This window comes from Phyllobates terribilis, unplaced genomic scaffold, assembly GCF_046119375.1.
Source record: "Phyllobates terribilis strain yellow unplaced genomic scaffold, ASM4611937v1 Scaffold_4__5_contigs__length_816908805, whole genome shotgun sequence".
In the NCBI taxonomy this organism is placed as follows: domain Eukaryota; kingdom Metazoa; phylum Chordata; class Amphibia; order Anura; family Dendrobatidae; genus Phyllobates; species Phyllobates terribilis.
In genome coordinates, this window is record NW_027362764.1 from 761216487 (window position 1) to 761242039 (window position 25553).

At 45.1% G+C, this 25553-nt stretch overlaps 1 protein-coding gene across 1 annotated transcript in view; it reads left to right on the top strand.

Moving 5' to 3' along the window:
- Positions 1-25553, top strand: part of TG (thyroglobulin) — a 389754-nt gene that overhangs the window by 339716 nt on the left and 24485 nt on the right. The window contains exons 53-54 of the mRNA XM_073676983.1: positions 8546-8727; positions 10469-10576. Of these exons, the coding sequence (XP_073533084.1) occupies positions 8546-8727; positions 10469-10576 (290 nt within the window). The remainder of the gene's footprint in view (positions 1-8545; positions 8728-10468; positions 10577-25553) is intronic.

Below are 25553 nucleotides of genomic sequence, written 5' to 3' on the forward strand. Positions count from 1 at the left end.
TCCCCTATGTACAAGAATATAACTACTATAATAATGTCCACTATGTACAGGAATATAACTACTATAATACTGCCCACCTATGTACAAGAATATAACTACTATAATATTGCCCCCTATGTACAAGAATATAACTACTATAATACTGCTCCTATATACAAGAATATAACTACCATAATGCTGCTCCTATGTACAAGAATATAACTACTATAATACTGCCCCTATGTACAAGAATATAACTACTATAATACTATTCCTATGTATAAGAATATAACTACTACGATACTGCCCCTATGTACAAGAATATAACTACTATAATGCTGCTCCCTATGTACAAGAATATAACTATTATAATACTGCTCCTATGTACAAGAATATAACAAAACGTGGAATTGCACTAATTTTCTGGGAGAAATACTTCATTTTCTGGGACAAATTAAAGGGTGCCAACACTTTCAGCCATGGCTGTATGTACAAGAATATAACTACTATAATACTGCCTCTTATGTACAAGAATATAACTACTATAATACTGCCCCCTATGTAGAAGAATATAACTACTATAATACTGCCCCTATGTACAAGAATATAACTACTACAGTACTGCCCCCTATGTAGAAGAATATAACTACTATAATACTGCCCCCTGTGTAGAAGAATATAACTACTATAATACTGCCCTCTATGTACAAGAATATAACTACTACAATACTGCCCCTATGTACAAGAATATTTCTACTATAATACTGCCCCTATGTACAAGAATATTACTACTATAATACTGCCCCTATGTACAGGAATATAACTATTATAATATTGCCACCTATGTACAAGAATATAACTACTATAATACTGCTCCTATGTGCAAGAATATAACTACTATAATACTGCTCTGTATGTACAAGAATATAACTACTATAATACTGCTCCTATGTACAAGTATATAACTACTATAATACTGTCTCCTATGTACAAGAATATAACTACTATAATACTGCTCCCTATGTACAAGAATATAACTACTATAATACTGCCCCTATGTACAAGAATATAACTACTATAATACTGCTCCCTATGTACAAAATATAACTACTATAATACTGCCCCTATGTGCAAGAATATAACTACTATAATACTGCCCATATGTACAAGAATATAACTACTATAATACTGACTCCTAGGTGGAAGAATATAACTACTATAATACTGCTCCTTTGCACAAGAATATAACTACTGTAATACTGCTCCTATGTACAAGAATATAACTACTATAATACTGCCCCTATATACAAGAATATAACTACTATAATACTGCTCCTATGTACAAGAATATAACTACTATAATACTGCCCCTATATACAAGAATATAACTACTATAATACTGCTCCTATGTACAAGAATATAACAACTATAATACTGCTCCTATGTACAAGAATATAACTACTATAATACTGCTCCTATGTACAAGAATATAACTACTATAATACTGCTCCTATGTACAAGAATATAACTACTGTAATACTGCTCCTATGTACAAGAATATAACTACTGTAATACTGCCCCTATATACAAGAATATAACTACTATAATACTGCTCCTATGTACAAGAATATAACTACTATAATACTGCCCCTATATACAAGAATATAACTACTATAATACTGCTTCTATGTACAATAATATAACTACTATAATACTGTTCCTATGTACATGAATATAACTACTATAATACTGCCACTATGTACAAGAATATAACTACTATAATACTGCTCCTATGTACAAGAATATAACTACTATAATACTGCCACTATGTACAAGAATATAACTACTATAATACTGCTCATATGTACAAGTATATAACTACTATAATACTGCTCCTATGTACAAGAATATAACTGCTATAATACTGTCCCTATGTACAAGAATATAACTACTATAATATTGCCACTATATACAAGAATATAACTACTATAATACTGCTCCTATGTACAAGAATATAACTACTATAATACTGCTCCTATGTACAAGAATATAACTACTATAATACTGCTCCCTATGTACAAAATATAACTACTATAATACTGCCCTTATGTACAAAATATAACTACTATAATACTGCCCCTATGTACAAGAATATAACTGCTATAATACTGCCCCATGTACAATAATATAACTGCTATAATACTGCCCCGTGTGTACAAGAATATAACTGCTATAATACTGCCCCTATGTACAAGAATATAACTACTATAATACTGCCCCATATGTACAAGAATATAACTACTATAATACTGTTCCTATGTACAAGAATATAACTACTATAATAATGCCCCTATGTACCAGAATATATCTACTATAATACTGTCCCTATGTACAGGAATATAACTAATATAATAATGCTACCCTTGTACAAGAATATAACTACTCTAATACTGCCCCTATGTACAAGAATATAACTACTATAATACTGCTCCTATGTATAGGAATATAACTACTATAATACTGCTCCCATGTAAAAGACTATAACTACTATCATGCTGCCAAGTGTACAAGACTATAACTACTATAATACTGCTCCTATGTGCAAGAATATAACTACTATTATAATACTGCTCCTATGTACAAGAATATAACTACTATAATACTGCTCCTATGTACAAGAATATAACTACTATAATACTGCCCCCTATGTAAAATAATGTAACTACTATAATACTGCCCCTATGTATAAGAATATAACTACTATAATACTGCTCCCTCTGTACAAGAATATAACTACTATACTACTGCCCCCTATGTACAAGAATATAACTACTATAATACTTCCCCCTATGTACAAAAATATAGCTACCATAATACTGACCCCTATGTACAAAAATATAGCTACTATAATACTGCCCCCTATGTACAAGAATATAACTATTATAATACTGCCCCCTATGTACAAGAATATAACTACTATAATATTGCCCTCTATGTACAAGCATATAACTACTATAATACTGCTCTCTATGTACAAGAATATAACTACTATAATACTGCCCTCTAGGTACAAGAATATAACTACTGTAATACTGCCCCTATGTACAAGAATATAACTACTATAATACTGCCCCTATGTACAAGAATATAACTACTGTAATACTGCCCTCTATGTAAAAGAATATAAATACTATAATACTGCTCCTATGTGCAAGAATATAACTACTATAATACTGCTCTGTATGTACAAGAATATAACTACTATAATACTGCCCTCTAGGTACAAGAATATAACTACTGTAATACTGCCCCTATGTACAAGAATATAACTACTATAATACTGCTCCTATGCACAAGAATATAACTCCTATAATACTGTCTCCTGTGTACAAGAATATAACTACTGTAATACTGCTCCCTATGTACTAGAATATAACTACTATAATACTGCCCCTATGTACAAGAATATAACTACTATAATACTGCCCCATATGTACAAGAATATAACTACTATAATACTGTTCCTATGTACAAGAATATAACTACTATAATAATGCCCCTATGTACCAGAATATATCTACTATAATACTGCCCCTATGTACAGGAATATAACTAATATAATAATGCTACCCTTGTACAAGAATATAACTACTCTAATACTGCCCCTTTGTACAAGAATATAACTACTATAATACTGCTCCTATGTATAGGAATATAACTACTATAATACTGCTCCCATGTAAAAGACTATAACTACTATAATGCTGCCAAGTGTACAAGACTATAACTACTATAATACTGCTCCTATGTGCAAGAATATAACTACTATTATAATACTGCTCCTATGTACAAGAATATAACTACTATAATACTGCTCCTATGTGCAAGAATATAACTACTATAATACTGCTCTGTATGTACAAGAATATAACTACTATAATACTGCCCTCTAGGTACAAGAATATAACTACTGTAATACTGCCCCTATGTACAAGAATATAACTACTATAATACTGCTCCTATGTGCAAGAATATAACTACTATAATACTGCTCTGTATGTACAAGAATATAACTACTATAATACTGCCCTCTAGGTACAAGAATATAACTACTGTAATACTGCCCCTATGTACAAGAATATAACTACTATAATACTGCTCCTATGCACAAGAATATAACTACTATAATACTGTCTCCTATGTACAAGAATATAACTACTGTAATACTGCTCCCTATGTACTAGAATATAACTACTATAATACTGCCCCTATGTACAAGAATATAACTACTATAATACTGCTCCCTATGTACAAAATATAACTACTATAATACTGCCCCTATGTGCAAGAATATAACTACTATAATACTGCCCCTATGTACAAGAATATAACTGCTATAATACTGCTCCTATGTATAAGAATATAACTACTATAATACTGTCCCCTATGTACAAGAATATAACTACTATAATACTTCCCCTATGTACAAGAATATAACTACTATAATACTGCTCCATATGTACAAGAATATAACTGCTATAATACTGCCGCGTATGTACAAGAATATTACTGCCATAATACTGCCCCTATGTACAAGAATATAACTACTGTAATACTGCTCCAATGTACAAGAATATAACTGCTATAATACTGCCCTGTATGTACAAGACTATAACTACTATAATACTGCCCTCTATGTACAAGAATATAACTACTATAATACTGACCCTATGTACAAGAATATAACTACTATAATACTGCCCCCTACAGCCGTGGCTGAAAGCATTAACACCCTTGATATTGTTCCAGAAAATGAAGCATTTCTCCCTGAAAATTAATGCAATTCCACATGTCTATTTCCTTTTTGTGTATTGGAACAACTCAAAAAAGAGAAGAAAAGGTAATTTGAACATAATTTCACACAGCACCTCAAAAATGGGCAGGACAAAAGTGTTGGCACCTTTCCAAAAATGTGGGTAAACAATTTTGTTTCAAGCATGTGATGCTTGGTCAAATTCACCTGTGGCATGTAACAGGTGTGGGCAATGTGAAAATCACATCTAAAACCAGACAAAAAGGGCAGAAGTTGACTCAATCTTTGCATTGTGTGTCTGTGTGCGCCACACTAAGCATGGAGAACAGAAATAGGAAAAGAGAACTGTCTGAGGACTTGAGAACCAAAACTGTTGAACAGTATCAACAATCTCAAGGTTACAAGTCCATCTCCAGAGATCTTGATGGTACTTTGTCCATGGTGTGCAACATAATCAAGACGTTTACAGCCCATGGCACTGTAGCTAATCTCTATGGATGTGGACGGCAGAGAAAAACTGATGAAAGCTTGCAATGCAGGATAGTCCGTATGGTGGGTAAGCAGCCTTAATCAAGTTCCAAAGAAATTTAAGCTATCCTGCAGGCTCTGGGTGCATCAGTGTAAGTGCAAACTATCTGTCAACATTTGAATGAAAATAAACGCTATAGCAGGAGACCTAGGAGGACTCGCCTTCTGACACAGAGACATAAAAAAGCTAGACTGCAGTTTGCCAAAACATACGTGAGTGAGCCAAAATCCTTCTGGGAAAATGTTATGTGGACAGATGAGCCCAAGATAGAGCTTATTAATAAAGCACATCATTCTACTATTTACCGAAAATGGATTGAGGCCTACAAAGAAAAGAACACAGTACCTACAGTCAAATATGGTGGAGGTTCAAAAATGTTTTGGGGTTGTATTGCTATCTCTGGCATTGGTGTCTTGACTGTGTGCAAAGCATCATAAAATCTGAAGTTTACCAAAGGATTTTGGGTCACAATGTAGTGCCCAATGTCTGAAAGCTGGGTTTGCGTCCTAGGTCATGGGTCTTCCAGCAGGACAATAACCCAAAAATACTTCAAGAAGCCCCCAGAAATGATTGGAAACAAAACGTCGGAGAGTTCTGATGTGGCCAGTAATAAGTCCGGATCTAAATCCCATTGAACACCTGTGGAGATATCTTAAAATTGCTGCTGGGAGAAGACTCATTCAAATACGAGAGACCTGGAGCAGTTTACAAAAGAAGAGTCGTCCCAAATTCCAGTTAAGAGAAGTAAGAAGCTGATGGTTATAGGAAGCAATTGATTGCAGTTATTTATTGAAAAGGGTGAACAACCAAATATTAAATTGAGGGTGCCAACAATTTTGTCCGGCCCATTTTAGGGGTTTTGTGTGAAATAATGTCCAATTTGCCTTTTTTCCCCATTTTTTTGTGTTGTTCCAATACACACAAAGGAAATAAACATGTGTATAACAAAACATGTGGAATTGCACTCATTTTCTGGGAGAAATACTTCATTTTCTGGAACAAATTAAAGGGTGCCAACACTTTCAGCCATGGCTGTATGTACAAGAATATAACTACTATAATACTACCCCTTTGTACAAGAATATAGCTACTATAATACTACCCCTATGTACAAGAATATAACTACTATAATACTGCCCCTTATATACAAGAATAGAACTACTATAATACTGCCCGCTATGTACAAGAATATAACTACTATTATACTGCTCCTATATACAAGAATATAACTACTATAATACTGCCCCTATGTACAAGAATATAACTACTATAATACAGCCCCCTATGTACAAGAATATAACTACTATAATACTGCCCCCTATGTACAGGAATATAACTACTATAATACTGCTCCTATGTACAAGAATATAACTACAATAACACTACTCCTATGTATAAGAATATAACTACTATGATACTGCCCCTATGTACAAGAATATAACTACTATAATACTGCTCCCTATGTACAAGAATATAACTACTATAATACTGCTCCTATGTACAAGAATATAACTACTGTAATACTGCCCCTTTATACAAGAATATAACTACTATAATACTGCCCCTTATATACAAGAATATAACTACTATAATACTGGTCCTATGTACAACAATATATCTACTATAATACTGCTCCTATGTACAAGAATATAACTACTATAATACTGTCCACTATGTACAGGAATATAACTACTATAATACTGCCCACCTATGTACAAGAATATAACTACTATAATACTCCCCCTATGTACAAGAATATAACTACTATAATACTGTCCACTATGTACAGGAATATAACTACTATAATACTGCCCACCTATGTACAAGAATATAACTACTATAATACTGCCCCCTATGTACAAGAATATAACTACTATAATACTGCCCCCTATGTACAAGAATATAACTACTATAATACTGCCGCTATGTACAAGAATATAACTACTATAATACTGCTCCTATATACAAGAATATAACTACCATAATGCTGCTCCTATGTACAAGAGTATAACTACTATACTACTGCTCCTATGTACAAGAATATAACTACTATAATACTGCCTCTTATGTACAAGAATATAACTACTATAATACTGCCCCCTATGTACAAGAATATAACTACTATAATACTGCCCCTATGTACAAGAATATAACTACTACAATACTGCCCCCTATGTAGAAGAATATAACTACTATAATACTGCCCTCTGTGTAGAAGAATATAACTACTATAATACTGCCCCTATGTATAAGAATATAACTACTGTAATACTGCTCCTATGTACAAGAATATAACTACTATAATACTGCTCCTATGTACAAGAATATAACTACTATAATACTGCCCTTATATACAAGAATATAACTACTTTAATACTGCTCTCTACGTACAAGAATATAACTACTATAATATTGCTCCCTATGTACAAGAATATAACTACTATAATACTGCCCCCTATGTACAAGAATATAACTACTATAATACTGCTTCTATGTACAAGAATATAACTACTATAATACTGCCCCTATGTACAAGAATATAACTACTATAATACTGCTCCTATATAGAAGAATATAACTACTATAATACTGCCCCTATGTACAAGAATATAACTACTATAATACTGCTTCTATGTACAAGAATATAACTACTATAATACTGCCCCTAAGTACAAGAATGTAACTACTATAATACTGCTTCTATGTACAAGAATATAATTACTATAATACTGCTCCCTATGTACAACAATATAACTACTATAATACTGCTCCCTATGTGCAAGAATATAATTACTATAATACTGCCTTCTATGTATGAGGCTATAAATATTATTATTCTGCCTTCTGTGCCCAAAATTGTATCTGCTATAATACTTTCCTGATATTAAAGAAATAGCGCTGTTCTACATTTTCAACTACCTGGAAGTTTATTCTGAAGAGTTTGCTGAAATGACAGGTACCCTCTAACTACTGTGACCCTCTTCTAGCACTTCTACTATGCAATACTCAATATGTAACTGTTTATCCTGATAGTAATTCTTTGAAGCGTCACATTCTGTTAATGGACCAGAACCTCTTCACTTTCCGCTCCAGTGTAATAAAGGGATGAGCTGAGAGTTCACTGAGCCGGAGCCGCTGTGTTTTATGTTTTGGAATTTGTGTTTGATCTTTTACTATTGCTTTTGCTGTAGAATATCTATATAAAATGTCTTTCCTTCTATCAGAGGTTTGAAGAAGCAGAAGGAAGAGGTGAGAGTAAGATGGCCTTTTACCAGGCGCTCCAGAATTCCTTAGGGGGAGAGGAGTTGAACCCGCAGGTCCAGGGGGCCGCAGTGTGGTACTACTCTCTTCAGCATTCCTCCAATGACTATGCCGTCTTTTCTAGAGCCTTGGAGAACTCTACACGGTCAGTCATTTCTTCAGCGTCTTGTGACCTGAATGACATCATAAAAAATCTGCAAAAAACTGAGTGAAAATAATCTTTTTAACATATCATAGATAGATGATAGATAGCCCGGACCCCATCAACATCCTCAGTGCTTTTCCTCCCTGCTGCTGTATCTCCGCTCACATAGAATGATTGACAGCTTCTCCATGTCCTTTTTGCCTACTGCTGAATCTCTGCCCCATTAGACTGATTGACAACTGCTCCTCAGTGTCTCCCCTCCCCTGCTGAGTTCTCACAATACTCAGTACAAGCTGCAAGTGTCAGTCGGGCTGGGTGGGCAGAGACTTCATACACTTCATACATTTGGGTTTATAAGCTCTTTTACGCTCTAGATGCAGTCATCAAATGCTCATTTTAATGTCAGAATCCATTAGTATTTCTGACATGGATATTCATAGTAAGTATACCAGGCTTATCAGGTCTAAGATCTTTAATAATGTATATAGTTTTTGTTGTGAAATTTGGTGACAGATACACTTTACTCAGTCTTTGTATTGTAGTGTAACGGCAATTTCTCAGCAGGGCCAAAGGGCTTATCGACAGGAGAACAGGTCCGCTCACATGTATCTATGATGATGCAGAGGATCATTAGACGGAGATATCGCCTGCAGTCATCAGCTCTAGCTTCCTACAATCATTATAACATGACCCGAGAGAGATCCGTACAGAATCAACGGATAGTTTTATCTATCATCTACTATCTATTATATGTTATCTATTATCTATCTATCTATTATCTATCTATTATCTATCTATTATCTATCTATTATCTGTCATCTATCTATTATCTATCTATTATCTATCTATTATCTATCTATTATCTATCTATTATTATCTATTATATATCTATTATCTATCTATTATCTATCATCTATCTCATATCTATCTATCTATTATCTATCTATCATCTATCTATCATCTATCTATTATCTATCTATTATCTATCTATTATCTATCTATTATCTATCTATCATCTATCATCTATCTATTATCTATCTATGAAAAAAATAGCAGAAACAGCACTCCAAAAAATAGATGATTTATTAGCTCAGCATCTTTCATATGTAAGAAGGTTTGGTATTTACCTGGAGGACGGGCACCCACCCATTTACAAGTTGTTTGCTTGTGCTGCTCTTTTTCTTTTTTTCCCTTTTTTTTTCTATCTATCTATCTATCTATTATCTATCTATCTATCTATCTATCTATCTATTATCTATCTATCTATTATCTATCTATTATCTATTATCTATCTAATATCTATCATCTATCTATCTATCTATCTATTATCTATCTATCTGTCTATCTGTATCTATTATCTATCTATCATCTATCTATTATCTATCTATCTATTATCTATTATCTATCTATTATCTATCAATTATCTATCTATCTATCATCTATCTATTATCTATCTATTATCTATCTAATATCTATTATCTATCTATTATCTATCTATTATCTATCTATCTATCTGTCTATCTGTATCTATTATCTATTATCTATCTATCATCTATCTATCTATCTATCATCTATCTATCATCTATCTATCTATTTCTATCTATCTGTCTTTTAATCTAATTTAATTTTCTAGGTACCGTATTATAAATCCTGACTTTGCATAAAGCAAAATATAAGAAAACAAAATTGGCAAAATGTCTCATTCTAACACATGACTAATGGCATTTTATTAATTTTCCAGAGACCATTTTATATCGTGTCCTGTGGTGCAGATGGCCAGACACTGGTCTGAGAATGTGAAGGGCGGCGTGTACATGTACTATGTGCCAGAGACCTTCTCCCAGGGCAGGTAAGGGCATCTAATTCAGTGCTGGTCCCTCCACTCTTCAGTGATGGGTTTTCTTTAAGTTGTATAACATCCGGCCCCTCAGCCCCCGTGTATAACATCCGGCCCCTCAGCCCCCGTGTATAACATCCGGCCCCTCAGCCCCCGTGTATAACATCCGGCCCCTCAGCCCCCGTGTATAACATCCGGCCCCTCAGCCCCCGTGTATAACATCCGGCCCCTCAGCCCCCGTGTATAACATCCGGCCCCTCAGCCCCCCAGTGTATAACATCCGGCCCCTCAGCCCCCGTGTATAACATCCGGCCCCTCAGCCCCCGTGTATAACATCCGGCCCCTCAGCCCCCGTGTATAACATCCGGCCCCTCAGCCCCCGTGTATAACATCCGGCCCCTCAGCCCCCGTGTATAACATCCGGCCCCTCAGCCCCCGTGTATAACATCCGGCCCCTCAGCCCCCGTGTATAACATCCGGCCCCTCAGCCCCCGTGTATAACATCCGGCCCCTCAGCCCCCGCGTATAACATCCGGCCCCTCAGCCCCCGCGTATAACATCGGGCCCCTCAGCCCCCGTGTATAACATCGGGCCCCTCAGCCCCCGTGTATAACATCGGGCCCCTCAGCCCCCAGTGTATAACATCCGGCCCCTCAGCCCCCAGTGTATAACATCTGGCCCCTCAGCCCCCAGTGTATAACATCTGGCCCCTCAGCCCCCCAGTGTATAACATCTGGCCCCTCAGCCCCCCAGTGTATAACATCCGGCCCCTCAGCCCCCGTGTATAACATCCGGCCCCTCAGCCCCCGTGTATAACATCCAGCCCCTCAGCCCCCGTGTATATCATCCGGCCCCTCAGCCCTCGTGTATAACATCCGGCCCCTCAGCCCCCGTGTATAACATCTGGCCCCTCAGCCCTCGTGTATAACATCCGGCCCCTCAGCCCCCGTGTATAACATCCAGCCCCTCAGCCCCCGTGTATAACATCCGGCCCCTCAGCCCCCGTGTATAACATCCGGCCCCTCAGCCCCCGTGTATAACATCCAGCCCCTCAGCCCCCGTGTATAACATCCGGCCCCTCAGCCCCCGTGTATAACATCCGGCCCCTCAGCCCCCGTGTATAACATCCAGCCCCTCAGCCCCCGTGTATAACATCCGGCCCCTCAGCCCCCGTGTATAACATCCGGCCCCTCAGCCCCCGTGTATAACATCTGGCCCCTCAGCCCCCGTGTATAACCTCCGGTCCCCCAGTGCATACCATCCAGCCCCTCGCCCCCGGTGTATAACAATCAGCCCGCCGCCATGCCATCTACATTTACTGACATGTGACAGAGCGGCCGGTGGTGCAGAGCTCACTGATACCAGCGCGGTCCAGTAATAGGAGCCACCGGGGTAACAAGTCCGTCCATGACATTTCTTCCTCCTGCATCTTCCCCCATCACCTGTGAGTGATATCACTGAGAGGAGTAAGGAACCGCAGCAACTCAGCTACGAAGTGGAGACCCCGTAACGTTACAGAGCGGGGGGTCGAGTGCTGAGGAGCAGAGGGCAGAAAAGTCACCACCACTCTGCTGACCCCATAACTGCAGAGTCCAGACCTCCTCTAGTATTAACATCAGCACTAACACTGCGCCCCCGCCGGGAACTTCATTGCCGTGCAGCTGCATGCCGCCGTACATCACCAAGCACAATGCCGAGCGGCGGATGGAGTGGTGTAAAGCCGGGTCACTTTGTCTCTGCGCGGAGCCTTTGACTTTCTCACCCATTCATGTAAATGTTTTTAGATTATCGTCTATTGAGGACAATATGTAAGTTTCTTGTGGCAGAATATAGCGCTCCTGTCCCCAGTGACGACTGGCGGCCATTCCAGCAGATTTATCAGGGATGTTCAGGTTTTAGTAGTGCGGAATTGTCAGTGTGCATTGTTACTATGTAGCGGAGGATAGGTGATAATTTACAGATCAATGAGGTCCTCACCCGACAGCTGCGTCCCCCTCTGATCTATACGTGGACAGGTGAAAACGTTAAAGGAATGACTATAGTGGTGTGAATGGTTTTGCAGAATGCTGGGAGTTGTAGTCCACAGCTGGAGGGCCGCACTTTGCAGATCGCTATAGGATCAGGATTATCCGCTGTACGGCGCAGGAGTTGATGGGATTAATGACGTCTTCCCGGCCTTGATCATAAAAAGATGTAATTATTCACGTATGTTATCAAAAGAGCAAAGAGTAATAAACCCTGACAGATATACGGCGCTGAGCGTCTGCGCGACCCTCTCATGAAGCCAAAACGTCTCTGCTTCTTATCCAAAAATAATAGGCGTGAGATGAAGGGCCGCGCATCCCACTCACCAGCGGAACGTCTCTTTTACTTCCCTTTGTTTCGCCAGGTGTAAAAATAACTCTTCATCATTTTTCTTGAGAGGAGTTTGAACCCCGTTCAAGTCCTTCCCTGAGAATTGGATTGTAAACAGCGCCACACCTGTCCGTAGGCGGTGCCTGGTACTGCAGACCAGAGACACTGAAGGCAATGGAACTGCTCGAATGACTTTGCACTTTTTTCTGGGAACATGGAGGGCAAAGGAGGAAGGAAGGGATCCATGTAATGAGGGATCTTTTGCTCTGCGTATTGTTTGCATTTATTTAAAAATCGTTATTTTCTTACTGGTATTTTAATGAAGATGTTCACACGCCAAATTGTTTCTGTAGCCGATCTAGAAAGCTGAGCTGCAGCCATAGCCCCGATGGGTCAGGAGGCCGATTTCTGACTACTTCAGGCTTCAATAGACAGTACAGTTTAGTCGGAGTTGTAGCGGCATGTGGACAGGTGTGGCGCTAGTTCTGGAAGAATGCAGCCATGGTTTTGCAATCCAACCACACCCCCTTAAAGGGTTTTCTCCAATTTTTGAAAACCCCTGTTCTCCAGCTTCAGTTTATTTTAAAAAAGCAAACTGTGCTTTACCCACCCTCCCCAGGTCGAGCACGGAGTCTCCGCCTCTGCACCCAGTTTCTGTTACTGTCTGCAGCACTGACGTAATGTCGACTGGGCTGCAATCAATAACTGAGCTCACCGACCGATTGGCTGCAGCGCTGTTGACGTGACATTAGTGCTGCAGACAACAATTGATGCTGGGAGCATCAGTGGAGACTCAGTGCTGGACCTGGGAAGAGTAAGTAAGGCACATTTTTGTTTATTTTTATTTTTTAACACAGAAGAAATGGAGGGTAGGGGGATGGGAAGGGGTTCTCTAAAAAAAAACAACAAAAAAAACTCCCTTTAAGATCAAGATTAGTGTTGAGCAACCCCCGTAGTGTTCGAGTTCGGTTCGGTTCGTCGAACACCCGTGTGTTCGCCGAACTGTTCGTCGAACTGTTCGTCGAACACCTTCGAACACCGTTAAAACCAATGGCAGGCAAACAAAAACACATAGAAACACATAGAAAACACCTTCAAAGGTGTCCAAAAGCTGACAAACTGCTCAGAAGACATAACTAACACATGGAAAAGTGACAAGTACATATAGTCATGCGAAAAGAAAAGAGGTGGAGGAGTAAAAGGAGGGGGAGACACAGATATAGGCATGTCATGCCCTTCTAAAATCCAAAAAGTGAGAAGCCGACACGGCCAGTCCGCTCCTGCCCGTGCCACCTCCGTGTCGCCGGGTTTGTGCCAGAGCCGCGGTGAACCCTGACGGCCAGCCCCCCTCTCCCAATACTGGTGCCTGTCCGCTGGTGGGTCGAGCGAGCCCCCCTGTGGTGGAGGCAGCTCTAAGCTTTTTAATTTAAATTGTCTCTCTAATTTGAATGAATACACTTTAAATCCATTTACAAGGATCTATTGGAGGGCAAGTCTCATGCCAGCAGCCGCGTAATTCCAGCTCCAGTAGCGTCCACTAAAGCTGCTGCAGTTAAAAAGCTTTTATAAGGATCGAGCTCGGCTGTCCACCGCAAGGCATCCTACTGCCAGTCCCAGCCCCTATGCCTTGGGGTGCCTCCTGATGCTCTTCACTAAGTATCCCATGGTCCCGAAGCATTTCCTTTGAAAAAATTAAGTGTCTAAACTACAGGTGGTGCAGCTTGCTTAACAGCCGGGATAATCCGCTCACTAGCAGACACTGCTACTAGGCACAAAGTATTTCCTGGGCTAGATGCAGTTAAAAATTTGTAATTAGATACTCTCGTTGGATGCTGAGAAAGCATTCCATAGAGTCTCCTGGCACGCCATATATGATTCTCTTAAAAAGCTTGGGGTAGGGGTCTAGGGGACCCTTTTATAGCCAAAATCACGGCCCTGTATCGCAATACGTCACCTAGGCTGAAGATAGATGGAACTGTAGCACCCTGAGGGCTCGGTTGCTACAGACGTATTGCACCTCACCCAGAGGTGTGATATCTCACTCTCAGGTAAGGATGGAGTGTGGATCAGGACCCGACACCTGCATGCATTACACCACATTGCCGTGGGGCAGGGCGACCAATATGCCCCTGAGATGGGCACGACAGTCCCTGTCCCTGGCTGGAGTGGGGGGAGGGAACACTGAGGAAGGGGAACCCTGTAGTGCAGGAGCAGGGAGGAAGCAGTTCCTGGGTGCATTGAGAAGGGAGTATAAAAGGTGGGCACCATCTTAGTTCAGTGCAGAGAAGTCTGAGCAGAAGTGGCAGGGAGCAGGGGCTCTGCATGAGCTCTGCTCCGGAGGCGGGCCTAGTAACAGAGGCCCAGGCCTGGAAGAGGGAGAAGGAAGGAAGAGGAGCAGAGAAGGCTCCAGGAACGAGGAATGAAGGGATCCCAGGGGTGCGGACGGGCGAGTCGCCACCGCACGCCCGAATCCACCTGCGTGGAGGGGTCAGGCCAAAGGGGGAGACCGGTCCCCGAACTAGTGGAGGCAGGAAACGACCCTCAGCTAGAAACCGGAGGCTCTGACATTTTATGTGGCGCAGCCCCTCGCTACACCCGCTAGGAAGGCACCACATAGGGTCAGGGAAACTGGCGCCAAGTTTACCAAGAGGAGGCCCGAGGCAGCCGGACAGAAGTGTTGGTAAGAAAGACCAGACAAAGGACACACAAAGGGGGTCCTGTGAAGCGCTCCAAAGTTATTTGGGAGTTGTCTGAGCCCCTCACCTGGTGAGCACAGTACGACGTGGGCAGCCGTTACCTGCAGACGTGGTCTGGATAATAAGAACTGTGAGTAAAGGCCCTGAACTGCATCACTGACTCCGTGTCGTTACTGCTGCTGCCCTGCACCATCACCCCCATCCTCCGCATACACTGCCCTGAGGCTATACTCCTCCCGTGGGGAGTTATGCTACGCTCTGCTGCACCCACAACACCAGCCTCAGCGGTCTGCCCTGTAGCGGCGGTTCACTCTGACCGCAATCCACGGGTGGCGTAGTCGGACATTTAAACATCAAAACCACATAAATAGTTCCGCCACTGGTTTGACCGCCCTGAGCCACGGAACCGGATCGCCGCCACGAAGACTACAACCACCAGCATCCACCAAAAAGGGTCCGGCTCCGGGTGTCCCAAGGCCCAGGGGGTGCGTCAGAACATTTTCATCACCTTTCACAATCACCAATGGGACAAGGCAGGGATGTCCTCTGTCCCCTCTCTTATACATCCTAGTGACGGAGCACCTGCTCTCATCAATTCGCCATAACCCCAATATTAGGTGGATTGAGGTGGGAGGCACCGAGTACAAGTGCTCTCTATTTGCTGATGATGTCCTAGTATATATCACTCAATCACATATATCCATCCCTGCTGTTATGGCTGAAATAGATCACTTTGTTACATGGTAAAATTTTAAAATCAATGCAGCGAAGTCTGAGGCCCTCGATGTCTCCCTCCCCAAATCCATATAGGATTCTATCCAGTCCAACTTTCCCTTTGCCTGGTCCTCACAGGGTATCAAATACTTAGGAATTCCTATTCATAGAGACCTCTCCCATCTATGTTATCTTAATTTTGGGCCCTTTATTGAACAACTCCATACAGACCACGGTTGGCAAGTTAGAACTGTAAGATTCACTACGTGAACCACTGGTGTTTTGTGGAAAAGCACATGTACACCGCGTTCCAAATTATTATGCAAAAAGTGTTTAGGAGTGATAAGGGAAGAATTTGTTTGTTTGTCAGTTAAACTCATTGATGGTGATGTGTGTCAGGGCTCTTTATATCACTGTAAGCAATTGCAGACACCTGTGCTAATTAGTTTGGCAGGTGTGTCCAATGAAAGGCAAGACTACTTAAGAAGGCTCTCTCACATTATTAAGCAGCCTACATTTTCTGCCAAAATGGGAAAGAAAAAGGATGTGTCGGCTGCTGAGAAGCAACAAATTGTGGAGTGTTTAGGTCAAGGCATGACTACAATCAACATTGTGCGATGATCAGGATGAAGTGTCTTGGCAATCAAGAAGTATGTAGCTGATTCACAGTACACACGTGTGCGTTCTGATAAGGGCAAATTGAGGACTCTTTCCTACAGGCAATTACGTCAGGTTGAAAGAGCAGCGGCAAAAAAGCCTTGTCATAGCAGCAGACAAGTTTTTGAAGCTGCTTGTGCCTCCAACGTCCCCCGAACAACAAGATGCAGGGTCCTTCAGAGGTTTGCAGCTGTGCATGCGCCATCCTGTCGACCTCCTCTATCCACTTCACACAAGCAGAAACGGCTCCAGTGGGCCAAACATTACATGAAGACTGATTTCAAAACTGTTTTGTTCACGGATGAGTGCCGTGCAGCGCTCGATGGTCCAGATGGATGGAGTGGAGGATGGCTGGTTGATGGATACCCCACGCAAACACGGCTACAGCGCCAACAAGGAGGAGGTGGAGTAATGTTTTGGGCTGGAATCATGGGGAGAGAGATTGTCGGCCCCTTTAGGATCCCTGAAGGCGCTAAAGATGAACTCCATAATGTATGTGGATTTTCTCAAACAGCACTTCCTGCCATGGTTCAAGAAGAAGAACCGTGTATTTCACAGCAAGATCATTTTTCTGCATGATAATGCACCATCTCATGCTACACATAAAACATCTGCATCTCTGGCTGATATGGGCATAAAAGGGGACAAACTTATGGTGTGACCCCCATGCTCCCCTGACCTCTACCCCATTCAGAACCTTTGGAGCATCATTAAAAGGAGTGTCTATGATGGCGGGAGGCAGTTCACATCTAAGCAACAGCTCTGGGAGGGTATTCTGTCCTCATGCAAAACAATTGAAGCAGAAACCATCCAAAACCTGACAAATTGAATGGACGAGAGAGTTCAGAAGCTCCTTTCGAACAAGGGGTCCTATGTGAAAATGTAACATCACCTAGAATAAAGTTTTGAGTTGAAAACTGTTTGATTTCAGTTTCTAACAACCTACTAATGCTTATAATTTCAAAAATGACCATTTTTTTGGTCTTTATTAAAATGAAAAGGTTGATCGAAAAGTTTGGGGGATCTAAGAGTGTGGCAACCCAGTAGTCATGATTACTTCGAATTCTGACAATATGAGGGTCATGCTGCAGGTAGTGCAGCAAGAAGGCACTTATGTGCCTTGCGCATCTCGGAGCCCCAAAATTATTTTCCGGGCTAGATGCAGCTAAAAATTATTTTTAATTTTAAATCTGGTGAAGCTTTAGTATAGATGGCCTAATAGGATCAGTGCTGCACACTGCTACAAAGCCCAAATTATTTTCCAGTCAAGATACAGATAAACATGATTAGTAATTTGAAAGCTTAAAACGGTTGGTAGGGTGATTTTAACCAATCATCAAGCTTTTACTCTCCCCAGGATGACACAGGGGTAGAAAAGTCGTTTCGGATCCATGATTTGTTCATCTTTATGAACGTGAGTCTGTCTACATTATCAGTGGAGAGCCGCGTGCGCTTATCTGTCAGCACACCACCAGCAGCGCTGAACACACGTTCAGACAGAACGCTGGCTGCGGGGCATGACAAGATCTCCAAGGCGTAAGTGGCTAGCTCCGGCCATTTATCCAGATTGGAAGCCCAAAAAGAGCAAGGGTCCAGTGACACAGTCGTGGCTTCAATGTTTACTTGGAGATACTCCTGTACCATCGTCTCTAGGCGTTGACTATGTGTCAGACTTCTTGTCTCCTGTGGCCTTGCAAAGGATGGGCTAAAAAAGTGGTGAAATGATTCCGCAAAATTGATGTTACCAGCAGATACTGTGGTTCTGTTACGGTTTGAGTGCTGAACACTTGACGGTCCCACGGTTGGCAAGTTGGAACTGTGAGATTCACTACGTGCACCACTGGTATTTTGTGGAAAAGCACATGTAAGATTCTGCAACAGTCTCTGCTGATACTCCTGCATGTGTGCATCCCTTTCTATGGCAGGAATAATTTCTGCAAATTTACTTTTGTACCGGGGATCTAACAGTGTGGCAACCCAGTAGTCAGGATTATTTCTAATTCTCACAATTCGAGGGTCATGTTGCAGGTAGTGCAGCAAGAAGGCACTCATGTGTGTTGCGCATCCAGGAGCACCAAGTCCCTGTTGTGTTGGTGGCGAGGTAACAATCATGCTTCCTTCCTCTGTCCTCTCCCCCCAACCTCGCACAACAGAAATGTGATCAAGGGTCTCCCTCATCTGATGAGTCTTCCATCAGTTCGTCCTCCACTTCTTCCTGGGCTCCTGCATCTTCCTCACTAGTTTGGCTGCTACCATGCGCCCTGGTAAAACCATCTCCCCCACCCTCACATGCCTGCCGCCTTGGTGCTGCCGACCGTCTGGACCTTGCAGATGTTAGCCCTTCCGCATACAACTCCTCCTCCTCTACTTCCTCCACCTCCTCTTGTGCCACCACCTGACTCCGAATTCTGTTTAACATGTGCTCCAGCATGTAAATCACCGGAATAGTCATGCTGATAATGGCATCGTCAGCACTAAACATCTTCGTCGCCATTTCAAAACTGTGCAGAAGGGTGCATAGGTCCCTGATCTGAGACCACTCCTCCAGCGTGATTTGCCCCACCTCTGAATCTCGTTGGCCCAGGCTATACGTCAGAACGTATTGCACCAGGGCTTGTCGGTGCTGCCACAGTCGCTGCAACATGTGCAGAGTTGAATTCCACCGGGTAGGCACATCGCATTTTAGCCGGTGAAGTGGCAGGCCCAACGACTTCTGTAGAGATGTAAGTCGCTGAGCTGCGGGATGCGAACGGCGGAAGTGAGCACACAGCGACCGTGCCCTCTGCAGAAGGCCATCTAGTCTGGGATAGTGGGCTAAAAATTGCTGGACAACCAGGTTCAACACGTGAGCCATACAAGGCACGTGTGTGACATTGCCCCGGCGAAGGGCCGCACCCAGGTTTGCAGCATTGTCGCACACGGCCTTCCCTGGTTTCAGGTCCAGTGGAGACAACCATTCATGAAATTGGTTCTCCAGAGCTGACCACAACTCCTCAGCTGTGTGACTCACATTTCCCAGACATTTCAATGTAAAAACCGCCTGATGACGTTGAGCCCTACTGCCAGCATAGTAAGGAGGTGTGCAGGATCCCTTCTGCGCAGTTAGAAAGCTTGTAGCATGACCAGACAGGCTTTGGGTGCAGGTGGAAGACCGAGAGGAGGTTGAGGAGGCAGAAGCAGTGGAGGAACTGTAGCACCCTGAGGATCCGGCTGCTACAGGGGTATTGCACCTCAGCCAGAGGTGTGATATTCCACTCCCGGGTAAGGATGGAGTGTGGAACTGAGCTCAGATAGACTGCATGCACTACATACATCCCATTTCCGGGGAGCAGGCCGACGGCACTCCCACTTAGAAATGTGCAGGTGCGACCGAGCCTGTTCCTGGCTGGAGTGGGAGGGGGGAGGAACATCCCATGTAGTGTAGGGGCAGATAGGGGGAGCAGTCTGGGTAGTGATAGGAGCTCATTGGGTGCTGGTCACCTGAGCTCACACATAGAGGGATATATAAGGAGGGCACCAACTAGGATCAGGGTCAGACGCAGAGGAGCCTGTCAGACGCAGAGAGTCAGTCAGTGCAAAGGACAAGTCAGCAGGAGAGGAGGAGCGGAAGCTGGCAGAGGAGCAGCTGAAAGAAAGAGAGGCCCTGAAGAGAGAGAGTGGAGTGAAGAAAGACCCAGAGGGAGACAAAGAAGGGACCCAAGAACCCAAATTAGAGCACCGGGTGAGGAGTCAGCAAGAGGGTACCGGAACCCAAGCTGGTGGGGGTAAAGACATTCCCCAGCCAGAGACCGGAGACCGTGGGCAGTGTCTGTCACGGTCACCCACTACATTCACCCTGAAGGCACACCACAGGAAGGGTCAGGGAACCTAAGGCCAAAGGTTGCCCAACAGAAGGCCCGAGGGAGCTGGACTTAGGTGAATCACTGGTGGGGACGGCTGAAGAAAGGACAGAGGGGGAGCTCAGGGCCACGCTCCGGACTTGTTTGGGGGTTGGCCGGATCCAGGACCTGGTGGACGCAGCACGGCTCGGGTGGTCACTTGGAGCTAGAGTGACCAGGAACATCAGCAGTGAGTAAAACCCTTAACTGCACAACCCGACTCTGTCTTCCTTTATCATCTATGCTGCACCACCACAACCCCCATCCTCTGCGCCTGTCCCCTCTGAGGCTATACCCCTCCCGTTGGGGGTTATCCCACCAAGCTGCACATCCACCATCAGCCTCAGCGGACCCTGCTGCAGCGGCGGCCACAGTGACCGCATTACAACGGGTGGCGTAGTCGACACAAAAAGAACTCTAATAACATCAGTAAGGACTGCCACATAACACATAGCTTGACGCCCTGGGCACGGGACCGGGTCACAGCCGCTCGGAGACTACAACACCCCATCTGATCCGGTGCCGGGTATTCCCCTCAAAAAGGAATATGTCCCAGGGGGCGCGTCAACTTTGGCGTAGTCGGCAGGATTACGTGCCCGCAACACCCGGGTACTGCGTGCCTGAAGAAAAGTGCAAGTTTACCTCAGAAAGAAGACTCCTGCCGGTTCCGGAGGGTCCACGCCATCGGACTCCATCACCAGTCGTTTCCCGCCGATTGTCCGCCATTTCCAACTTGTTCCCGCCATCTGCAGAGTTTCCCGCCACTGGGAAGCGATTCCCGCCAAAACCGCAGATTTCCCGCCTTGGAAGAGCAGCGGACGCCATTATGGGCGTGCCAAAGGAGGGCAAGAGGCCACCTCCCATCGTGGGCCGGGACAGAAAATGGCGCCAAAAGTGGAAACCGCCCCCACCAACAGAGACTGTGATGCTGGAGGTGTCTGTCAGCGTGAAAGAACTCCCCCTGGAGCTGACAGTCACCGAGTTGCCCCGGGACCGCCCTCGAAGTGGGAGGAGACGAAGGAGAAGAGCAAAGATGGGTGTCGCTTGGAGCAGTCTAGAACGAGCGCACCCGGAGGCGAGGTGTCCAGAGCAAGAGCACCCGGAGTCGAGGAGAGAAAGAGTAGACCCGGGAATGGAGCGGCAGCAGTGCAGCACCGGCCCGCTGGCCAGGAGCCTGCAAAAGGAAGAAAGAGGAGAGCAGAGCAGCACCGGCCCGCTGGCCAGGAGCCTGCCGGAAGAAGAGCAGAGCAGCACCGACCCGATGGTCAGGAGCCTGCTAGAGTCAACAACCCCGCTAGGCTTAGCGGAGATCCTGGCGCAGCTTCCCCGAGATCGGGAGTGCGCGCGGAGTGCCCTGGAGGGCCTCGCGGGAAGGATGGCCCGAGTGCAGAGGGAGATCCTGGCGGAGTGGGGCCGGGAGATGGCCCAGCAAGCTGGAACCCGTCCACGGAACCCGCTCCCTTGGAAGAAGACACCGACTACCTCTGCGGATGACGCGGGAGGACCCAAGGCCGGAGACGGCGCAGAAGAGGGAGCGAGACGCATGGCAGCAGGTAAGGGGGATGCCTATACCCCATACCGGAAGACCACTTACCTGCCCCAGCTCCCCGTCGCAGAGCCCGAAAGTCCCCCTGCCGTACCCGAGACCGCCATGACACCGCCACCGACTAGGCCCCGACCGGAAGCCGCCGTCGCGACCCCAGTGACGTCACGCGTCGTGACCCGGAGCGTGGCGAAGGAAGGGAAGCCTCCGGCCTGGTCGCAAGGCCTAGCGTTTCCGGGCGCCGCATCCCCAGCAGAGCCATCTACCTCCGCGGAGCCTCCGGCCTGGTCGCAAGGCCAGGTGGCCCAGGGTGCCGCCGTGTTAACAGTTCCATTTACCTTCCAGATGCCCCAGGCCTGGCCGCAAGGCCTGGGCAACCTGGGCGCCCCCACCATCGCGCCCGCACCCGTAACATCAAGGGTGCCAAATCTGGGAGAGGACCCCTTCAGCCAGCTAGCGTGGCCGGACGGGCGGCCCTTCATCTGGCCCGAAGAATTCTTGGAACTGGAGCGACAAAAGAAGTTAGGTCCCCTGTGTGAGCCCCTGATCCCGGCTCCAAAGCCCGTGACTCGGGTCTCGCCTCCACTAGAAGAAGCCCAATTCGTGTGGGACCCCACGGGAGAAGATTTGATGGGGTTCACCGGAGAGACTCGGGCAGCTGCAGCTGAACGCACAGAGTGTTGCCGTCAACAGCTGGCCGAGTTTAAGAGAGAACGGGAGGAGAGGCGGGTCAGAGAGCAATGGGCCCGGACCCGCAGCGCGGAGCAAAAGAGTCGGACCAGAAGGGACCCCTATGCAGCAGATCGTCCCCGTACCATCGGGACGGTAATAAAGTTTAATGCGCAGCATGGGTGGGGCTTCATAAAGGACCGGAACACCATGGGTGACGTCTTCGTTACCCGACGGGATGTCGAGTCCCACCTGCCAGAGGGTCACAAAGGCCGTGACCTCTACGTCGGTGACGAGGTAACGTTCACCCGGCACAAGTGTGCCAAGGGACCTTACGCCCTCCACGTGCATCGCCTGACAGAGGAGGAGTTGCGGTGTAGGGAGGAGGAGCCAGAAGACCCGGACGGGTTCAAGGCTAGAAGGTACTATGACTGAGATAGTACAAAGGACTGTATATAGTTACCTGTCGGGGTACCCAAGTAACCGTGGCTGCTTTAAAGTTTAGTCCCCGTAGGGACCAGTGAACAGTTTAACCCGTGTGTCCCCTACCCAAACCAGGCTGAGGACTGTGAGCAGCCATCCCTTTACTTGGCCGGGGACTGAGAACGGCCAAACTCCCCTGTACATAGTTGCGCTTTCTAAGGCGCCCCCTACTGGTTTTATGAGAAACTGCTTTTCGGTCGCACTTTACCTGGTCACGAGTTGCACGGTGACCAGAGGAGGAAGAAAGAAAGAGACGACGAGAATGTTATTTATATAAATATATCTACTGTTTTATATAATGTTTTATATGTTTTATATGTTTATATGAAAAAAAAAAATTTTTGTATGTTATGGTGTTTTATGTCTTTACAGCCCGAGGACGTGCTGTGATTTGCCAGGGGGGAATGTAGCACCCTGAGGATCCGGCTGCTACAGGGGTATTGCACCTCAGCCAGAGGTGTGATATTCCACTCCCGGGTAAGGATGGAGTGTGGAACTGAGCTCAGATAGACTGCATGCACTACATACATCCCATTTCCGGGGAGCAGGCCGACGGCACTCCCACTTAGAAATGTGCAGGTGCGACCGAGCCTGTTCCTGGCTGGAGTGGGAGGGGGGAGGAACATCCCATGTAGTGTAGGGGCAGATAGGGGGAGCAGTCTGGGTAGTGATAGGAGCTCATTGGGTGCTGGTCACCTGAGCTCACACATAGAGGGATATATAAGGAGGGCACCAACTAGGATCAGGGTCAGACGCAGAGGAGCCTGTCAGACGCAGAGAGTCAGTCAGTGCAAAGGACAAGTCAGCAGGAGAGGAGGAGCGGAAGCTGGCAGAGGAGCAGCTGAAAGAAAGAGAGGCCCTGAAGAGAGAGAGTGGAGTGAAGAAAGACCCAGAGGGAGACAAAGAAGGGACCCAAGAACCCAAATTAGAGCACCGGGTGAGGAGTCAGCAAGAGGGTACCGGAACCCAAGCTGGTGGGGGTAAAGACATTCCCCAGCCAGAGACCGGAGACCGTGGGCAGTGTCTGTCACGGTCACCCACTACATTCACCCTGAAGGCACACCACAGGAAGGGTCAGGGAACCTAAGGCCAAAGGTTGCCCAACAGAAGGCCCGAGGGAGCTGGACTTAGGTGAATCACTGGTGGGGACGGCTGAAGAAAGGACAGAGGGGGAGCTCAGGGCCACGCTCCGGACTTGTTTGGGGGTTGGCCGGATCCAGGACCTGGTGGACGCAGCACGGCTCGGGTGGTCACTTGGAGCTAGAGTGACCAGGAACATCAGCAGTGAGTAAAACCCTTAACTGCACAACCCGACTCTGTCTTCCTTTATCATCTATGCTGCACCACCACAACCCCCATCCTCTGCGCCTGTCCCCTCTGAGGCTATACCCCTCCCGTTGGGGGTTATCCCACCAAGCTGCACATCCACCATCAGCCTCAGCGGACCCTGCTGCAGCGGCGGCCACAGTGACCGCATTACAACGGGTGGCGTAGTCGACACAAAAAGAACTCTAATAACATCAGTAAGGACTGCCACATAACACATAGCTTGACGCCCTGGGCACGGGACCGGGTCACAGCCGCTCGGAGACTACAACACCCCATCTGATCCGGTGCCGGGTATTCCCCTCAAAAAGGAATATGTCCCAGGGGGCGCGTCAGAACTTTGACATAAAGAGGATTGACGCACAACTCGTGGGGACGGCAAGACTTGGACAGCAGCCCCTTGTCCTGCTGTCACCATAGTTACCCAGTGCCCAGTCAGCGACATGTAACGCCCCTGTCCATGCCTACTCGTCCAAGTGTCTGTGGTGAAATGCACCCTGTCACACACAGAGTTTCTCAAAGAAGCGGTGATGTTGTGTGCGACATGCTGGTGGAGCGCAGGCACACCTTTCTTTGAGAAGTAGTGCCGACTGGGCATCTGGTACTGGGGCACTGCGACGGACATAAGGTCTCGAAAATCCTCTGTGTCCACCAGGCGGAAAGGCAGC